Below are 21,159 nucleotides of genomic sequence, written 5' to 3'. Positions count from 1 at the left end.
CAGGGTCAGTGCAGTGGACTAAAGAATGGACTGTCACGAGTGGCGCAGGTTAGTGGATAGCAGTTCACCTTGCTTTACCTATTTTATCTTCTAAAATTTGTTTCCATACAAAAAGTGCAACTGATATTTTGGTGGCTGCAGAATTATCTTCCTGTATTGCAATTGCAGTCCATGTTGAACACACACACGTATGATAGATGGTTTATGTAATCACTATCAGAAGTCTCTTCTGCTTTTAACTGGCAATAATACATTTCCTTTTTTTAATCAAGGATTTATACTGGTAAATCAAAATCTTTTTCTCTCAAATTCATGTTGTAAGACATGAAGTAACAAGCGGACCTGGATTCCTGCAGCCTTAAATTGAAGGGAAGCAATGGATAGATGAGGGCTGCTCCAAAAGTAATGCCTTCTATTTTATTGTGTTGGCCCATGATGTTAGGTTTGGATGTTGGTGATACAGCAGTAAGTAGAGGCTGAACCTTCCCACAATTATTGTTACATCCTATTGCTGTGTGACAGATGGCAGCAGAGAAGGATTCTTGACAGAATGGCGTTTGATATGATGCAAAGGTGTATAATTGAATTCCTCCATGTGGAAAAAAATGGCACCCTTGACATCCATCAATGCTTGCTGAATGTTTACAGAGACTGCACAGTGGCTGTGAGCACAGGGAGGGATGGGTGGTGTGTTTCAGCAGTGGCAACAGTGGGTCAACTCCACTGGTGTATGTTTTTACAAGTGTGGCATGCAGGTTCTCGTTCACTGCTGACAAAAACACACAGCTAAAAGTGGTGACTGTGTTGAAAAACTGTTTCGTAGCTGAGAATTTGTTCTAGCAGATAGTGTGATTGTGCTCTTAGTAGCTGTTATTTCCATGGAAATAAAAAGGAGGCATTACTTCAAAGCAATTCCCATTCTTCTCAGAAACACAAATCATTACTTTATAATAACTACACTGACGCTTCTACTGTCAAAATACAAATTTTTTAATTAAACTGAACTTTTTTTTTTTTTTTTTTTTTTTTACATACAGAAACTGTCTGAATGCGATATCAAGTCTTTTCAACACAGTGCATGATATCATAGTTTTGTTTTGCCTGTTAGGGGAGGGCTTTGTGTGGATGACTACTCATTTCATTTTCCAATGAGTGTTATGACCTACCCCCATGCTGCCTGACCAGGCAAACTGAACTCAATTAAAATAAATACAACAGCACAAAGACCAAAACAGCCAGCTTATACCCAAATGTCACAGTCTTGCTATATAAATACAGTTGCATTTACCACTGCTAGCAATAAAAGAAATGCCAAAGTGAAGACTGGTCAGCTGCACTAGAGAAAGTAAATCTCTCTCCCCTACAGAGCAAGGAAAAAACCCCACAAAACAATAAAACCCCTCAATCAAGCAAAACTAGCCAGTAAGAGCTCAAAAATACTCAGCTGTAAAATACAGTGCTAGAGTGATCTGTTTTTAAGCAGCTTATTTCATGCCTAGGTTGCCTTTCCTTTGATTTACATTAGCCTTTTTCATTTCCCTTTTTTGCTTCCTGAGAAAAAAATAAATTGCACTTTGAGCAGCACAGAGGGTTTTGGATTCAGTCCATCACAGTTGAGGCTGGTCTCTAACTCATTTGTCCCACACTTGTCATTAACTAAGCAAATAGCAGAAAGCAGATGCAAATCCAAAGCCGTGTACCTTTAAGAAAGAAAGGAGAGAAATAAAATGTAGACAAGTCGCAGTATGGTAGCAGAACAAAACCTTTACGTGTGGCATCACAGCCGGGAAACTGTAGCTCTGATGAAGTGGAGGAAGAGCAGGGTCTATTCGAGGTCTCTGGAGCGCTCCTTTCCTTTCTTTACTGGAGCTTACATGCCACCTGCAGGACTCGCGTAACATTGCACTTCAATCACAGGAACAGCTCTGCGAAAAGCAAGAATGCTGCTGAGTATGTAATACACTGAAACCTGGGCTATAGGCATGACTTAATGGGCTGTGAGGGGAATTACTTTCTGTTAAGCTTTTGTAAGAGCTGTGTGGAGCCCTGTTTGATGTTCCCATGCTTCAACTTTGAGTTAAAAGCAGGGGTTTGATTTCTTTCACAGATTGCATTAGATGTGAACCGTGGTACTGCTCCAGCTTTGAAATAGTTGGTTCCAAACCTAGGGGGAATGGTCTGTGCTGTCTTGATGTTACTATTATGAAGAGTAGTTTGGTAGTTCAGAGTGTGCTTTATAGAGCACAGGTCCATCTCTGTTCCTTTCAAAGTATGGCTATAGGAAAATCAACACTGGAATTGCTGCTGCATACCTCACTAACAGCCCACCCACTTAATTGCTGTCAGTCTCTTTGGAGATTGGACCTTTTTCCCCACAGGTGTAGGACAGATGTATTGTGTGCATTTACTAATACAAGCCTGAAGAAGGCTTGAAAACAAACAAAAACAACAGAAAGGGTCTCAGAAAAATTTATTTCCATAAATTAAAAACACACAAAAGAAACAGTAAAATTTTAAATTCACACAAAGTTGAACAAATAAAATGCCAAGAGCTTGATGGAGGCTAATGGCACAGGCGTACAAATTCTCACTGAGCTATTTGTTGACATGATAGCACTGTATAGACATTTAATCCACAGTTAGCATCCATATCCTAGAAAAGCACCTGGAACACAATATGCCAAAGGCCCGAATCGTATGAAATACAATAAATGAGAACTGCTTGCAGAAGATCACATCCAGCAAACATCAGAACTCAAATGTATGCAGCTACAAGACCAGGCAGGCAAACTTCCTAATGTACATTAAGTAGTCTTAGCTGCTCCAGTTGCAGCATGATGAAAATAAGATTTTAAGAAAAAAAACCTAACCCTCATAATCAGCAAATTTAGTAAAAAGAGCTGCCTGTCTCTGAAAAACAACTGCTATGTGATGGTGCACGCCAAAAGCTTTGCGTTTCTTCTCAAGCTGCTCTAGACATCATTCTGTGAGCCATATCTATCAATACCTTTCCATGATGTTACAAGAAAAAAAAATTACTGGAGTAGGCTCTATGAAAAGAGAGTTGTACACATTCTTCTGCTAGGGAAGTATTTTAGACTCCCAAACATTCTCTCTACTTTTTTCCTTCAATAACCTGAGACAGAAGCAGCCCGGAGTGGCAGTTACCTACCTTTGCACCATCATCACTCCCAGTGTACAAAGAACAGCCACAAGGAACGAGGTTGTTCCATGAGTGTTGTAAATAGGGACAGAGGTGGGAGAGGGAAAAAAGTGCACATGTATGACTGACATCTGTTCCTGAGGAGGATGGGGGAGGAAGAAAAAAAAAATGCTTTGTCTCAATTAGCTTACGACTATCATACAAATATGAAACCAAATCAGAATAATTCACAGACCCTAAGGTCTGAGACAACCTAGGCAACTGCTACATCATCTTCTTACTCCTCCAATTATTGTAAATAAAAGGGGATCAAGTGTTTTCTTTCTTATGCCCCCTCTGCTGTAACTATTAAAAAGTTAAGTGTTGTTTCAAAGCAATTAATGAGATACAAGACAGAGCAAGGAAGCAGACAAAAAAATAATTAAAAAAAAAACAACACAAAAAGTTCCATATTTTGAAGCACATCAGAAGCCTGAACTTTGCTTGGACCCAACTCCCTCCCTCTCACCCTGTTTTCTTCAAAGCCCCAATGAGGTTACAGCTCAGTTCTGTCACAACAGTAAAAGCCTCCCATTTTAACAGAAGGTTAATTAACACTGTGTCACAATTCCATTCTACAGCATAAAACCATAAAAATATATCTATGTGTGTATATATATCACTCTTGCAACAGCTTCCATCCAGTCAATATTTGGGCAATAAGCCAACATAGAGACAGTTTCAAATATTTTTTGAAAGGTAGCTGACCTTTATTTTTTTATTTTTTAGGGATTTCTATAAAAATAAGATCAATTAAAATGTTCCCCAGCAGCTCAATTAGGTTAACCAGACCTTGCTGCTGAAACAGCATGTCAGTATGTTTGAAGTTTACCTACCTTATTTTATCCTCAAAATCCAAATGACCACTACTCTAGGTCTGTACTCTCTCTTTTCCTGAGTCTTCCTGATTAATCAGCCTCCAAAACAAGAATGTAAACTGTCATTAATCCCAGCATATAGGCTGAGAGCAAAACAAACCCAGAATACATTTATGTCAGGATTCAGGCACAGAGAATGTAATATTCTTCTTCCATTTCTCCACTTTCCAAACTCTGGAATTCAACAGATTGCTTGTTAATTCTGAGTTTTCTGTTAGGCCAGTAACAGAAGTGGCAGAGCAGCAGAAGACACTGATGTATTTTCAGTTCTTCATTTACTGGGACTTTATCAAAATACTTGCCCACTAGATAGCTGCTTATTCTGAATGTGAATATAAACTTTGTTATATGGATAGGTAACTAAGAAAGTGCAAGTTTTAAGAGACAAATGAAAGAATAAACTGGTTAAATTTGAACATCCCAACAAAGACAACTTCACATGAATAACTTCTATAGGCACTAAAGGACAGAAATTACCTGTACTGCAGCTAGCATTCATTCTGAATTACTCTTCAAGTAAGTTTAACAGAAGTTATCCCAGAAGCGAGTGCTCTTCTCTTAAAAGTTATGGCTGAGAAATTGCCCAGTGTTGCATCATCTAATGACAGATGGCCTCACTTAATGAAAAATAAATGTTTTTCACATGCTAGGAGGCTCTTTGTACAACACTAGCTGTTGCATACAACAGTGCTGTACATAGAAAATCTGATTGGGAGCTATCTGAACTGCAAACCTAAAACGGGTGTTAAAATCAAGCTGACTGTATTTTCTGAAATGAAAATCGCTTTGAAATGAGTCTCAAAGGATTTGCTGGTGCTTCTTGGATGAAGCAGTTCAGCTCAGCTAATAAAAAACTCTACTTGCATACCCTGTGGTTTAATGTACTCCTGGGATTTGCCTCTGGAGAAGGGGTATAAAGTATCAGCCAATTTGGTAAAAAAAAAATCACTGTTTAGGAAGAAATAGCAGTGGGCATCATCTTTTCTGAAAGTATTACTTATTCTTTTGTTTTGTAATCTCAGTTGTGTTAAAAGAGGTCCTCATGCTGCAAATAAAACAAGGATACAAAGTGCAAGTTCATTAAAGTCTAGTTATGTGGAGCTTCTGCTGCCTGAAGCCAGGAAGGGCACAGAAATTTATAAGGAACCTTCTAAATAAACAGAAGGAAGAAACAATTGAAAGTAAGATAGGAATGCTATTTTTAATTATTAAAAATTTAGTGGTATTATCAAGAATATGTTGGCTCAAATGTATCTTTACCAAACACCACATACTCTTATGTCATATTGTTCAAAAAGCCATTACAGTAGTAACAGCAGATTCAATGTGCAAAGATTTTGGAGTACAGAGTCCCAGCATCATGGAAGGTGTGCTACTTCCTCCCTGATACTCCCACTCTACCCTTAAAAGGTCTTGAAACATAACTAAATGTTAGCCATAACTTCCGGGGGTTGGGGAAGGAATGCTAAGTCACACGTGACCCTAAGAGAATCCCTCCAGTAGCAAAAAAAGAAAAAAAACCAAAAAATAGATTAAATAGCACCTTAGAGGGTCACAGCCATTACTTGATCGTCATATATTACAAGAGAGTAGTAGAGTAAGGTAAGAAATCAGTAGATTTCTCCCAAAAGGACTACAATTCATACTGAAGTAGCTCACTGGACCATTTTCAGCTCATGGCTCCCCCCAGTGCTAGAAGACAACAACTGCTCATCCTCCTTTGCAAAAAATTCTTCAAGGTCCATTAGCTTCTGACTCAGAAGGGCATCTAACTCTGCACTTTGTGGTGCAGCTTTTTTTGCTCGAGTGAAACTTCCCACTGCTTTCATTTTGCCCCGTGCCTTTCTCTTCCGAGGAACAGTGAAGTCCTGAAACTCCAGAATGCGCTTTCTCTTCTGCTGACTGACAGAAATCAAGTGTCCATTCTTTTCCTTGGGCTCTTCAAAGATTGTTTCCAAGCTCCTGATAGAAGCAGAAGACAGAGCTGATGAATACTCAAGAAGTCCCCTTACAAGGACAGGGAGAGCAATGATTTCATAACCCAAGCAAACACTCCTAACTTTTTACATTTTTAGAGCCCGTTCATATATATATTCTCATGTATGTTTACAGTTTGCACTTCCAGCAACTGCACATTTATACTGCTAGCTAAATAATGTTATTGATGCATACACATGTGGTTTGAATCTCTTTGTATTTCAGTTCAAAAGCACAATTACAGAGAAATTTGATTTTATAGAAGAAAGCACCAGTCTTGATAGTCATGATATACTTGATAACAGACAATTACTCTTGTGATTTAAAGAATATTCAGTTGCCCTCAGATTCTGAAAAGGTAAGTATGTGGATGGAGACTAGATTGAATGGATAGATAAAAATATACATCTATACTTGGATAACTGCAAATTCTTAGTTTGTATTCTTTTTCACTGTTTACCGTATGAATTCTGTAAGATACTGATTTTGCATTATCTTTCCATATTGCTTTGAACTCGAGCAGTTTTTCAAATCTAACTCCCTCTTAGATTTCAGAACTCTTCAGTCTGCTCCCTCTCTCTGCCTAAGTAATGCACATTTATCTCAGTGGTTCTCGTTAGGAGGCAACAAACCTGGCTGGAGGAGGGGACTTGTAGTTCTTGTTTGTGTAGATTTCTTCTAGACTAAATTCTTTCTTCTTAAGCCTGGAAAAGTAATGAACAAAATCAAGAAAGAAAAATTTCAAAAGTGTCTTCTAACACCACAGTGATTTATTAGAATCACTAAATTGTACTGTTTGTCTTCTGTACTTAAATGCTAACTAATTATCCTTCAGCTTAAAACACCCAATTAAAATAACTAGGGATAGAGAAGAATGAATAAAAAAGTACCTCGTTTCAGGTGGCATTTTAAAAACATCTGTGTCAAAACTGGTCTTGCCTGCACAGACCAATGCTCTTTCTAGCACACTGTGATGTTTTGAGATAATGATGCCCAAAGGAAAGGGAAAACCATTCACAGGTCACTTTTTTTTTTTTGTGGAAGCGAAGAAAACACAGTTTAGCAGATTATAACATTTCCTCTCTTCAGACTGATTTTAAAACTTAATTTTCACACTTAATTATCAAGTCTCTACGTGAAGAAATGCAGACCTTCTGCACTCCTATACAATAAACAAAATAACCAAAGAAGGTCCATTCAAATGGTATGGCTCACCTTTTTGGTTTGGGTAGCCCCATAGGAGTAAGGTTATGATCTAGCCTAGGAACAGTTCTCCTGATTCGGATCTGTGAGACTTTCTTTGGCCTCTCTTCTGGCTCAGTCTTAGGGGAAAAAAAGAAAGAAAAAAAGAAAGAAAAGAAGTTAAGATGAAGGAAGTAATTACCACGGCAGTTACCCAAATTCCCCACTCATCTTTGTTTTTTCCACACTATTTCTGCTTTAAAAAAAAGGAAAAGAAGAAAAAAGAAACAAAGAGCACAGACTAGGACTAGAAGCCTTGTCTTTTAACATTTAATAGGTAACATTCACCAGCAGATATCTGAGATACCTAAAATCTCAAATGAACTCACTTTTTTCAGTTCTGTGTCATCTTGGGATCTAAAACAGTCTGGAGTGGAACTATCTGCTGCATCAGGGGCATGGACCTGAAGTTCAGGTTCTGGAAGCATAGGGGGCAATGCTTCCGAAAGCATGCAAGACTTTGGTAGTGGAAGAGGGAATGGAGGTTCCAGACTGTAAAAAAATAGGAAGAAGAGGATATAAGTAGATCAAGACCCAGTTTATGTTGCAACTGCATTCCCTGCTCTTGTCCCTAAATTGCAGTATGGGCACATAAAACAACATGGTTCATAGAAACTGTGTAAGTGAGCGCTTTCTCCACTGTGTGCCTACAACCAAAAGCTGCTGCAGCTAATATTGATACTGGAATAAACTAAATTGCCAGTATTTTGAATATCTGATTTTACCATTATTTTTCTTTCCATATGGTTTATAGCTCTAGTTAGTAATTACTGATAGAAAATAATTTTCCTGCTCTGTCAGCAAATTTGTCACAGGTATTAATTTAGTACTTTTTGTTCACAGATAAATTTAAGAGCTTTTCCATCTGCCATTCCAACACTGAAAAAGAGTAGAAGAAAGTATCAGCACCTTATTTCCACTTCCTCAAGCAAAAAGAGCATATTTATCCAAGTAAGAAAACTAAGTTCTGCAGTTTTGCATACATATTTCATAGTAAGATATTTAACATGCCTGAAAGCAGCAGCATTGTTCTGTGCAGTGATCTACTTGGTGTTTGTGTGAATGCTCCTGTGCGTTCCCCCAAATATCCAATCACTGTGTTTCTCCAGAACTTTAATCAGAAAGCTATTACTGACGTGAACTGTCAAAAACTGAAACACAGAACAATAACAGCATCTCCTTCTAAGAAAGCTTATGATCCAGCCACTCTGAATAAATATCAAAGTTCTAGATACTCACCATATCTCATGACCTGCAGTCTGTAGTGCTTCCATACCCTGTACAGGTAAGTGTGGTAATATAGCATAGCTGGTTCAACAGAAAAAAAAAAAACAAAAACAAAGTGAAGTTAGACCTACATTATAAAAAAAGATAAGGGAAAAGATTCTTAATATTATCTGAACTGTAAGACAAAAAATGCTAGTGTTGGGAATGGGAAGGGTAAGAAGTACTAGAATCATACAAGAGCAAGCCACATCTGTCATTTAGCCCACTAATAACTACATTTCACTGATAGCTTGGTAGGGAAATAGTTCTACTTCCACTTATTATTGTACTGGTAAGAAAAGGAAAAGAGTACAGAGAGAAGGAGACAAATAATTACAATTTTTGAGCTAATGCTTGAACTACTGTTATGCAAGTCTAAATTCCTTATTAAAAAAAGAACTTTTAAAGTGAAACAAAAATCATGGATAATTTTTGTACTGAATAAAAAAGTGAATGGTGGAACAGCAGAAAGTGCAAGGAAGGATTTTCATTAAATTGCCCCTCCACTGTCTCTAACTCCCACAGTCTCACTGGAATACACTTAATCGGAACAACCACAGGCCCTTCTATAAGGTTTGCTCATTTCTGTGGAGTAAAAAAATAAAAAATTAAAAAAAAAAAAAAAAATCAGCACATCAGCTTTAGGTCCTTTAGCATTAAACTTTACTTTGTGTCCACGCTATTAAAAGCAATAAAATAAAAGGAGTGAACTGGAACAGCTTTTATTACATCAAACAGCAAATCTTGTATTTGCTGCTCCTCCAACCTAGCAGCTAAACGTACTGAATGTCCTGACGTAAAGATATTACAGCCAGACTGGAATGCTACAGAATGAAAAATAATCAGCTGCACTGAAAATGCTTTTATGCTGCACCAAATTCACTTTCTTGTATTTTTGTATTTATATGCCAGAATTTCTTACATTTATATTTTCTGTATTTATTTCTATGTAATCATAGAGATTTCGAGTAAACACAAATTTAGGAGAGATTTACTGAATTATCCTTTTGCCACTGCTTCTGTTACTATGTTTAGAAGAATCATCAGTTGATGAGAACAAGCTTTCAATTTCCAGCAAAACAGAATCTAAAATGGTGTCATATATTTAAAGGTTTTTTTTTTTCTTTCAATTATTTTATATCCAAATCCTTTAATTCTATTTTTTGTGCAATTATTTTAGAAATAGAATTCACTTTCTACACGTCCTTACAATTCTGGAAACATTCTTTCAGACTTATTGCCTTAAATTCACTACAATAATGTAACATTAAAGAACGCCCAAATGGGCCAGAAGCATTAAGTGCACCCAGACAGGTACAGCAATTCCTTTCGTATATCTAAGAAGAAAAAACAAACTGAGCTTTATGCTACTTCAACTTTGGGCATTTTTTACATAGAGCGATCAGATTTGATTTGTCTTCTCTTCTTTAGGAAAAAGTAATTCATAGCAAAACAGCCAGTTCTCAATTTACCCTTTATGAAAAGGAGTTAAATCCTCCTACAGTTTTAGTTAACTGGTTGTGCTCTAACAAACTGCCTTAGAGTCTGCAGATGTAACTATAGAAGAAAACATGAGACGAAGTCAGCTCACATCTCGAAGTCCAAGAATAAAATGCCTCAACAATACAAAATAATTCATCTCATGCACAGCAAGAAGCTTTAAAAAGGTTTTCCTTGTGTTTGGAAAAAAAAAAAAAAAAAAGCAACAGTGTCTTATTTTAAGCTAAGTGCTCAAACTGTAGTGCTTACTGGTGCGTTACTTCCAAAGCATTAATTTATACATTAGAAAATCCAGACTGAAATATTGCCTCGTAGGGCAAAAAAGAAACCAGGTCTTATAGAATATGCTGCGAAGTTGTCTCTATCACTATTCAAATTCTATCTTTTAGTGCAAAGAACTCACAAAATTGAGCAGTTATTTCATATTCTCACTCAAACCTTTCTAGTAGACGTGAGAATTTATACTAGCAAGTAATAAACTTACAGGTATTTTCTCCACTTACGCAAAGTAAAATGTAGCACTAATTATATAAAAGTCAAATTCAACAGTTCTCTACAGACTGCCACATTAAATGGAAGACTTAATGAAACAAATTTATGAGCTCACAGTCTATCCAGGAATCTCAAGACTGCAAGATTGGGGACTAAACTGTCCTGTGTCTCAGGCAGCAGTAACTGAGATGTAACAGGTGAAAAGTTTGCACAAGAGCTCGCAACAATCTCATACCACCACTAGGAACCTCTTCTTTTATTCTGTTTCTCAGCAAAAGGATTTCAAATGCAGGTAGGAAAATGAAGTGAAATATGCAAAGTAGACATCAGTGCTCTTCCCACTTGAGAAGGACAGACATAGCAAAATTCCTTACCAGCCTGAAATGGAACTAGGGTTGCATGTGCCAACAATTCAGTACATCTGGCACACACAGTCAAAAGGCACAGTACACATAAAGAGCTTTCAATTAGCACAGAATAGTCATGGAATGCAATTATAGATTTAACTGAATTCCCTCCCCGCCCCAATTAGGATTCTTCCTAATCTGATATTGAATATTTTACAGTGGTTCAAGTGAAACTTGAACTTTTTCAGACCTCTGAAAAAAACTCTCCTACCTCAGAAATCCAGTTGTTCTGCAGTCACTCTGAATAGACCTAATGAAGTAGCTCACCTTTCTGCATTATATATTCTGATGCATGGTGTGTTTATTTTGCATGGGAGAAGAAAATAGAGTTAGCCATTCTGCCAAAAGAGGACAGCATTAAAGAAGCGAAGGCAAATATATTTAAATTCAGCTAACAGACTGTTCTGTAGGTAAGAATCTTCCACAATAAGCCATTTTTGGAGCAGAACACGTAGATTTGAAATGGAGGAAACTGATCCTGCAACACAAGCTTTTATCACCCTCACTTCCCCAAAAAAGAAGCAAGAGCATACCCTATGCATATTTATTCTCAGAAATAAGTTGATGAGTTTTACCTGTTCTCGATGCCCACACTTGGCTGCCACTTGCAGTGACTGGAATGAAGAGGAGTGATTTCGGAGGGACAGGCAGAAGGACCATGCTGACTCCATATGGATAGTGCCCTGCCCAAGGAGTACGGCAGGGAAGAGACCAGGTCATCTGGTACATTAGATCCCCCTTTCAAACCCTGGGTAAATTGGGATATAAATAGTCTCTGGATGGTAGGAATATGACTGGTTAAGTTTCTTCTTCTTGTCCAAATCCTGTAACATCCAGGTGAAGAAAGTGCTAACACTGTATGAAGGCCAAGCATGGAGCAACTTCCTGTTCTTTCAGCTATGGCATTTCTTCCATGGTCAGGATGAAGCGCAACAACCCCTGGGGTTGTTACAGAGAGAGGGGAATGCAGCTTGTGATCTTGACTGGAATCTTCTTTGATTGCTGCTGCACCTGAACAGCTCTGAGAAAGGAGGAAAGTCCACGTGGAAGGCGGTGCAGGCATTTCTTCCAAAACTAGTTTATGATGTACAGAATGCTGAGATGTAGTCCATGTGAGGTCTGTCACAGGACTGGAGTCCAATTTTATGTGAAAAGAAATAGGGAACACTGGGGTATCCAAGAAAGAAGACGGAGAATTGTTGCTCGAATCTAAAGAAGGTATTTTGGTAGATCTCATTGAATAAAGTGCCAAAGATTGAAAGCTGAACATCTTGGTACACCAACTGTCAGCCCAGCGTGAGTGTAAGTTCCTGTTAATGCAAGAGAAAGCTTCCAATAGATTTTTAGATCTACGCTGGCTGTGCCTTGCAGCTGCTGGAAGAATTTCAGAAGAATACGGCAGGGATTCCAAGCTATGGATGCTTGTGGCAGGTACCAGCAATTTGCTGGCTAATGCAGACAGCTTGCTCAGCAATGCTGGTTCTTTGGTACATTTTCTGAATTTCAAGCTGCTCAGCAAACTGCACCTCTTGGCTTTCTGCCTCGGCATATGGACAAATCTCACGGCTATTTCCTTCTTCACTGTTGGTGATTTAGAGGCAAAGTACAAAGATTTGAGGACTGTGTTTTCCTGTTTAGGGGGCATTTCTGAGGGAGGCTCCAAAACAGTTGAACTTTTAGATTTTTTTATTTTTCTTACAGTTTCTAGTTGATATGATGTGGGAACTTTTTTGCATGTTCTTCCAGGCTGTATTTTCAATGGGAGAGGTCCTCTTAGTTTATTTCTAGTTCCAAAGGCACCAAGAATTCCATTATAACCTGCCTTAAGGTTCAGGTTTTCCATTTCTGAATCCTGAGTCTTTAAAAAACATGAACTAATAGTATCAGTGGTAATCTTTGGCCTTTTGATTTCTTGTAAAGTGCTACACAGTTTATTTTCACTGCTTCTCACAGCAAAAGCTTCCTTTGAAGGACTTTCAAACTTTGTATTTCTTGACATCACCAACTCATTTGAAGAACTGCATAAAAGTTCAGAACTGTACAATACGCTTGGATGCACTGCAACTTTTGATTTCACTTTGTACGCTGCCTTTTTTTCTTGTTTTGCTTTGCCTGACCCATGCACTTTCACCCCCTCACACTTTTTCTTTCGTTTACGTGCCTGACGTTTCTCTACTTTATCACGTCTCACAGAATCTGAAGTCTCATTTTCCACGGAAACTGAATGAGCTGCTACAGTGTCTTGACATCCTGTAATTTCCTTTGCATTATCTTTGCTTTGTGCATTTAATTTGTAAGGCACACATACTTCACATTGAACTGCATAATTTGGTAATGATTCTTTACAACCATTTGATAGCAGGTTCATTTCATTATATTTGAATTCTGGTGAAGTTTCTGTATCAGATGCATCTGCAGTTTGACAGTCTTGCACAGCTTCTGATAGTAAACTGGTATCAGTGGAGCTTGTAAGCTTTGTAGCGTTCCTTTCCTTTGAAAGACTGTTTAGGTCAGGTCTTGGGATTTCTTCAAAACCTTTTTCATAGTTCTCTGTACTTAGAGTAATTGTTTTGCTACTAGACTCTTTTAAACCTTCTATTGAGGCCCATAAGCAATCTTCTCCATCAAGTAAGGAATGTACAGGCAACTTTTTTTTATGAGACACTTCTCTTTCCATTTTCTCTTCTGTACATGCATTCTTCAACTTCTCTCCAAAATCAGCACTTTTTGGTAAGGTCACATCCATGACTTTTGCAGTCAGCACACCATGCCTCTCATCTCTCTGCCTTTCTTTGTTGCATGCACAAACACTGAAACTTCTTGCACCTTTCAGAGAGCTAGCTGCCTTTTCATCCTCTAAAGATGGTATTTCAGTATTGCTGGCTTCTCTCTTAATGTACATTGTTACAGAAAAAGGTTTTGTCACTGAAGAACCTTTCCAAGAAATTTCATCTGAAGATGAATCGCTATTACCTATGTCTGTATTCTCAGATGACACAAATAGCTTTTCTTTCTGAGGCAAAGAGTTAGCTAAGTTTGGAGCCGATGGTGTTTCTGAATCCTCATGAGTCTCATTAGAAGAATCCTGGATGTTAAACTTCACAAAACAAGATGGACCCACGCCCTTCTTAGCATCATTTTCTTTACCAGGCTCCAACATTAACTGTGAGCAAGAATTATTTGAGACAGATTTTATTTTCAGATTTTTGTTTTCCATCTCTGAAGGTACACACATTTCTGGCTTATAAAACAGACTCCCATGAATTGATGAGGAGGGCAAAAACGAGACATTAACTGCTTGGTCCCCAGTTAACCACTTCATCTTTGCCAAGGATCGCTTCCTTGCATTTCTTGAAATTACTAGCTCTACTTTGTCTTTCACAGATTTGATGGACAAAGCATGCTGTGAACATTGTGATTTGCTATCAGGAAGGCTTTCTTCATGAGTTCCTTTATCTGCTCTTCCACAGCCGTTCTCACTTTCTTTTACTTCTGTCGTCTTCTCTTGAATTACATCACTGACAAAACCGATGCATCTTGAGTAGTCTGCATTTGTTAAACCACTTGAAGACTCAAAATCCACTGCATTCTCTTTTAAAGTTCTTTGAAAACCATCTTCTCTTACATGTTTATGACCTAACAAAGTCAGGTCATCACCTTTTTTTAACAATATCTGTTGATGTTGGCTAGAGCTGATTGACAGTTTAGCTTCCTCTGCAGAAGTAGCAATATACTGTAAACCAGTATTTGGTTCTTTGTTTAAGCTTTCTACATGTTGCTTTCTGCCATGAACCAGGCCATAGAACTCACTCTGATGTGCAAGAAACTGATTTTCCATTGGAGAAACGGTCATTTCTGTTTGGATAGCATGTCTTGTTTGCATATTCATATTGTTGAGCAGCGGACACGCACCACAGATAGAAAAGCTGTACTCAGAAGAACTAGCTGTGAGTGATGACATTCCTTTCTTCCCAGATGTGCCTAGTTCTCTCATCTTCAGAAGTAATGGAGAGTTGCAAAATTCAAAATTATGAACACAATTTTTTTTGTTCAAATTTCTGACTAATAGCTGTTTACCAGTCTCACTTCTCCAATTCCCTTCAAGAACTTTTGGAGAACTCACAGTTCTTATTTTATCAAATTCATGGGTATGGACAGCACACATACTAAATTGTTTTTCTGCCTCATCTTTGTCACAAATAATTTCACTGCAATCTGTTAATTTACAAAGATCAAATTGTTTCACATTTTCAGATTTCATATTCTTATTCATATTCTTATTTGAAACCTCATCTCCTACTAAGATAGCAGGAGGTTCCTCTGCATCATAAGTTAGGCAAAACATGCTTTTTTCTGTGGAAATATCATTTATCCCATGCAGAGCTACACATCTATTGCCCCAGTCATCTTGACAGGGAAGAGATCTACATGACAAAGGGCAGCATTCTTCCAGAAAAGTGATTGTCTTTTTACTATTACATCCAACTGAAACTTCTTCCAAACTATCATTTTCAATCTTCATCTCAATATCAGCCTTAAAAAAGTTACTGTTCAGGACAGCATCACCTACAGGTGTACTACTTGATAAGATACTGGAAGTAGTGGAAGCTGTATGCTGGTCTTTTAAAGTCTGATTACTACATTGCCACGTGTTGCTATGTTCATTTTCTACACTCTCTACCTTCCCTTCTGAAGACTTCTTGTTCTTCTGGGAAATGTTGCCTGTCATACTGGATTCATCAGAAGTCTTGGGATTTATTGAGGACGTGAATTTATCTTTATGCAGCACAAATTCAGAAACTTGTTCCTCTGTTGTCCCAGAAGAATCAAACAATTCTTTTCCAGATAGATTATCCTGAACTTTGTCCTTGCTTGCAGCTTCATTAGCAGTACAAAACGGACACTCATCACAGTGAGGCTCTCTTGATTTTTGTGCAAGAGGAGGTAGAATTACATTTAGTGTATAAATCAAATTAGTTTCTTTGTCAGAAAACTCTAACGTATTACTCTGGGATTCCTGCTCAAACAATTGTACCTCAGGTGAATCATCTTCTAGCTTGGCAGAAAGATCCTGACAGTCATGCCTAGTGGGAAAAGAAATTTTACTGTAGGCCTTATAAATGCCTACATCTGTCTGTACAGTTTCATGGGAAGCAGTGCTATTTGTTTCCTTCAACAGAACACTTTCTTTTAAATCATCCTTGCATATATCACTTACAGAAAATTGCAACTGGTCCTTTTTCCACTTACTGGCTTTTGACGGAATTGTTTCTAATTTTTCGTTCGAGAACTCCTCAGAAGATGGAGCAATAGAATTGAAAAGTGAAGGATGACAGTGCTCAACATCAGCACTCTCTCGAGCTTCAGTGTTACCCCCCACAGCAATTTCTCTCTGGATTTCAGCAGCCTCTTCAAATTCAGAGATGTATGATTTACTTGTACTATCATTTGTTTCCCCATCACCAGTTTTATCACTAGATAATTCTTTCTTACTTAGCAGTGAGAGATGCTCTACTGGCATGGACTTGGAGGTGCAGTTCTTTACAAATCCAGTTCTGTGATCATAAGTAGTCTGACTTGTCATGCTTTCAGGAAGATGCTTTTTTGAGGTTTCATTGATAATTCCATGGATTGCAGTACTGTTGTTGTCTAGTGACACATTTCTGAAGTCCAGATAACAGACGCTTTCCAGAACCGAACACATAACTTCAGAACTTTTTATGGAGAGCATTCTACAACTTCCTACTGATGATAACCTAACAGGTTCATTATGTCTATGTGGAAAAACGGTACAGAGGTCACAAGTATTGTTTTCTTCATTGTGACGATAAGTGTGACAATTATCAAGTGATGTATTGAATTCATTAACGAGATTTTGTCTAGGCAACTTTTCTTCTGTAGTCTCCAAAATAGATACAACATTGCTCCCTGTTCTCAATGAGATGTCAGCATGGGCTTTCAACTCATTATATTCACTTATTTCTTGTGAGTGTTCTGTTGTTGATTCAACGTCCGTAACTTTTAAAGGCTCTATGAAATCTAGCCTGGTGGTTTCTGAAACCCCAGCTCTAGCCATGACCGTGTCTATGTTTGGGCATTCATCGCTCTCAGGTAGAAGACCTTTACTCACACTGCCATTCTGGTATCCTGCTTTACTAAATATTCTAGTCCCATCAGCCTTCATACCTTGTGCTTCTTCAGTAAGCTTTGGGAGAGTTTCAGCTGTCACCTGAACATTTGCCTGGTTTTCTCCTGCACAAGAAAAATAAAGCAAATCAGTACTATACAATGCATTTGGAAGGCATTTAGCTTACTATGTTTCTCCTGATGATATACACACTATTGTGTATAGTCTGTCTTGGTTATCAAAGCTTTTGAAGAAGTGAGAATCGAAGCTAGCAGTTCTAATACAAATCATTAAAAAAAAAGCAAACAACTCCATCACAAACCCAATGTAACAAATGTAGTCCTTTTTAGTAAAGACATTCCACGTGAGCAGCAGATATCCTGTATTTTTCAGATTCCTCTGATAACAAACCAGAAGCAATACAAGTTGTGTAATTCAATACATTTGAAGTCTTGGTCCATCATAATATTTATTTGTTACATCAAAGCTGGGTACTTTATCTCCCGTATTCTAGAAACATGGCATTGAGTTGCCATTTCCATTTCTTCTTCCTTGAAGACATTTTTTGTCATAAGAAATCTACAGGAGGACAACCTATATCTCATTCTGTCCAAACAATTTGGATTGGTAACAAACATTTTTGTAAAGTCATGAAGAGAATGACAAAGTTCAAAACTGAAAGCTGCTGTTCAACATCCTTATATTCAAAACTTTACATATGCACTCATACTTCTGCACATCATTTTCATACTTCCAACTAAGGATCAAGACCAAATGGTATTATTAAAAAGTAATATTACAGCAAATTAAGACAGGGAAGTTGGACAGGATGACCTTTAGGAGTCCCTTCCAACTCAAACAGTTCTATGATTCTATGATTTCCTCATCAACAACAAGGCACGAGAGAGGAAAAAAAAAATAATTACTAGCTGTAGGCCAAGTGACAAAATCATTTGGAGCCAGAAAAATTACAGCTCATAATGAAACTAAGGATGAGTTTTACTATATTCTTCCTTTGAATTCTGGACTTGTAGTTTTCTAAAAATTAGAAAATGGATGAGTCATATTTTTACATCTTTGTTATTACCACTGTTATGTAAGCCAGCTCTGAAGAATAAGGAAATGCAAAACGTCTGCTACCAACAAGAGCTTCTGGTTTGGGTAAGTATTCCAGCAAAATAACTAAAACACATCTTTTCTGTAAAAAGTCTTTAGAAGAGTATACAGGCTATTGTAAAAAAGCGAAGGATGAAACTTTCATATTGTTTGAACAATGCAGAGTAATAGTTTCTACTGTAGAACAAATTCAGTGAGCCATCTTACAATTTCAAATCAACAAAAAGGAATCTGAGAGAAAAGCAGGGGCACACAACACACACAACACACCACAAATACGCACCTTTTGCGCAACAGCTAGCTGAAGAATTTACCTCGTGCTTGTTTAGATGAGGATCCTCCTGGAACATGACAAAAATAGAAGTGGATATAGATCAATTTTCTGAAACATTTCAGGGACTGCACCTGCTCACCTAAGTTAGCTCTGTCTGAGAAGGACAAACCTCAGAACATGTAAGGCCTTCTAGCCTTCTACAGGCACTTGCCATTCCTTTCTGGCCCTATCAATCAACAGCAGCTCAGCACTGAATAGTGAAGCATACAAAAGACATATTTAGCATTGTAAAGTGCTGTTGTATTTAGCAGCAGCAAAGTATTCCCATGCAAGCAGCTAAAATGTAGGTAGTTTAAATGGAAATTGTTGCAAATATGAATCAGAGGAATAATCCAGTCTCCAAGCCTTCCCAGGCTGTTACTGTATGCTTTTGGTAAGATGCATGTCTTCCCTGTTATTTACTAGAACTTGCCTTCCACCATTCCCTCTCCCTTGGCTCAAAACCACATATATCCAGAACAAGTGACTTAGGTTCTGGGGAAAAAAAACAAACACACACACAAAAAAATCTCAACCCAATCCAATAAACCGTCTCAATATTTGAAGGACATGAGAGTTCATCTTGGAAACACAACTATGGAAAAACTAATTATTTTCACAACTCTTCAAATAAATCAAACATATCAAAAAGGAAAATAAATATATTTAAAATGACAAAATATTTTGCTATTCTGCAACATTGTAAACCATGCAACTTATCCAGATAAGCTGGTGTATGTTCAGTCAGAATACATTTTTTTTCCTCCCCTATTCTTCTATATATAAAAACCCTGTTTACAAACTTCAGAAAAATGATCAACAGGAACTAAAAAAATCTTGACTTTTTAATAAAGAGTTTTGCAACTCTTCAGTTGATGGTAAACTATTTGGCACATTTTTCACCATGTCTTTGCCTAAAAACAACATTTTTATCATCAGCCTTTGCTAGAGAGGAGGAAAAATAAACCATGACCTTGTGAGCTCCTTATTTGAAAGGGAACACTAACAGTTCACTAACTCTTACTTTGTTACAAATTATAATTCCAAAAATGAAGAAGAATCTTCATTTTCAGAGTAAAACCGAAATGCTAGGCTGAAGTCTCCTGTAGCATTAAAATAGTTACCAGACTGAAATAGCTGTTACTTAGCAGTTAGTACTTTGACTACAGATCATAGTTGTAAAATGTGCTGTATCCACAGAACACAGATATTGGCATAAGAGCTTTCTCAGTTGTTTCTTTCTCCTTTTTAGCCACCAGTCAGCTTTAGTCTTTTCTCTGTTACATACCTGCTTTCTTACCATTCCAGTGGTACTTAAAAAAACCTTGATTTTTTTAAAACACCACTGGTCTACTCAAATATAATCAGTTTTTCACTGGACCTATGATAATCTAAGGACACACATGACTGAAGTCACAAATAAGTAGAAAATCACATGGACAAAATCCTATGTGTTGTTGTGCCAACTTTAATTTCCAAATATCACACAGATATGTTTTTTTTTTCCTAATTTGCTTACTTGTTTTAACCATTTTTCCCCAGGTTTTAGAGCACAGCATTCAGCGCGGCCCTCTTCAGCATCTTGTGCCTCTTTATCTCCTTGCTGGTATTCTCCACTAGAACAGTCTTGTTTCCTGTGAGTTTGTTTGTTTTCTTCATCCTTTTCAGCACCTCCATTGTGTAGTAATTCTTTGGTAAGCGGTTCTGCTGGCTCCCAATGAGCCTCTCTGACCACATCATCCACATGCACTGCTTCCTCACCAAAGCCTTTTTCCTCCAAAGTCCTGTGGTGCTCTGATGACAGCTCACTACTGTGGGCCAGCTCAGGTGTGGACACATCAGGCTCTGCATCTAATCCAGCACCGGGCTCAGACACAGCCATAAGGCCAGCAGGGATGCTGAGCCCCTCGTGAAGGTCTTCAGTGCCAGAACAGGCAGAGGAGTCAAGGAGACATTCCACCCCAGATGAGAGCATGGGGGCAGCTGGAGGCCCACTGTCTTTCACAGTTTACCCTAAAAATAAAAGCAACCTTAAATCAACAAAGATAGGAGTAATCTCAGAAACAAAAGGAAAGCTTTACTGTTCAAGGTTCAAAGATGCTCAGAGCTGGAGCACCCTTCCTATGGAGAAAGGCTGTTGAAGCTTGTTTAGCTTGGAGAAGAGAAGGCTCCAGGGAGACTTTACTGCAGTGCCTTTCAGTACTCGAGGGGCGCTTATAAACAGGAGGACTGACTTTTTACTCCATCTGACAGCGACAGGACAAGGGAGAACAGCTTTAAACTAAGAGAGGAGATTTAGATTGGATATTAGGTGAAAATTCTTCACTCAGAGGGAGGTAAGACCCTGGAAAAGAAGAGCTGTGGGTGCCCCATCCCTGGAGGTGCCTGAGGCCACAGGCAACCCGACCTGGGGGCAGCAGCACCCGGCAGGGCTTGGGGCTGTAAGATGCCCTTCGATCCAACACCGCCGCGGCTCCGTGACCCTGTAACTTCACGGGGCTGAGAGCTATTAGGGCACCCAGGCCAAAGCTTCGTTAACAGAGACCAGCACTGCCGAGCCACGCTTCTACAGCTCCAACTGCCAGGGAACCCCGAAAGCGCCGCAGCGCACCTGGCGCTCGCAGCACGCTCTACTTCCC

The 21,159-nt window shown here is 38.3% G+C and overlaps 1 protein-coding gene across 1 annotated transcript; it reads right to left on the bottom strand.

The window, feature by feature from the left end:
- Positions 1-5,735: 5,735 nt before the first annotated feature.
- On the bottom strand, positions 5,736-20,495 carry PRR14L (proline rich 14 like; the record flags this gene model as incomplete). Its single annotated transcript, XM_079543685.1, has 8 exons — positions 5,736-6,042; positions 6,690-6,761; positions 7,273-7,379; positions 7,629-7,791; positions 8,539-8,607; positions 11,540-17,216; positions 18,491-18,548; positions 20,040-20,495. 8 exons carry the CDS (start codon positions 20,493-20,495, stop codon positions 5,736-5,738), a joined length of 6,909 nt encoding a protein of 2,302 aa, XP_079399811.1.
- Between the last annotated feature and the right edge of the window lie 664 nt (positions 20,496-21,159).

The sequence above is a fragment of the Tetrao urogallus genome (genome assembly GCF_951394365.1).
Source record: "Tetrao urogallus genome assembly, chromosome: 17".
In the NCBI taxonomy this organism is placed as follows: domain Eukaryota; kingdom Metazoa; phylum Chordata; class Aves; order Galliformes; family Phasianidae; genus Tetrao; species Tetrao urogallus.
Note: the sequence above shows the minus strand (reverse complement) of the source record. Positions and strands in the feature narration are given on the sequence as shown.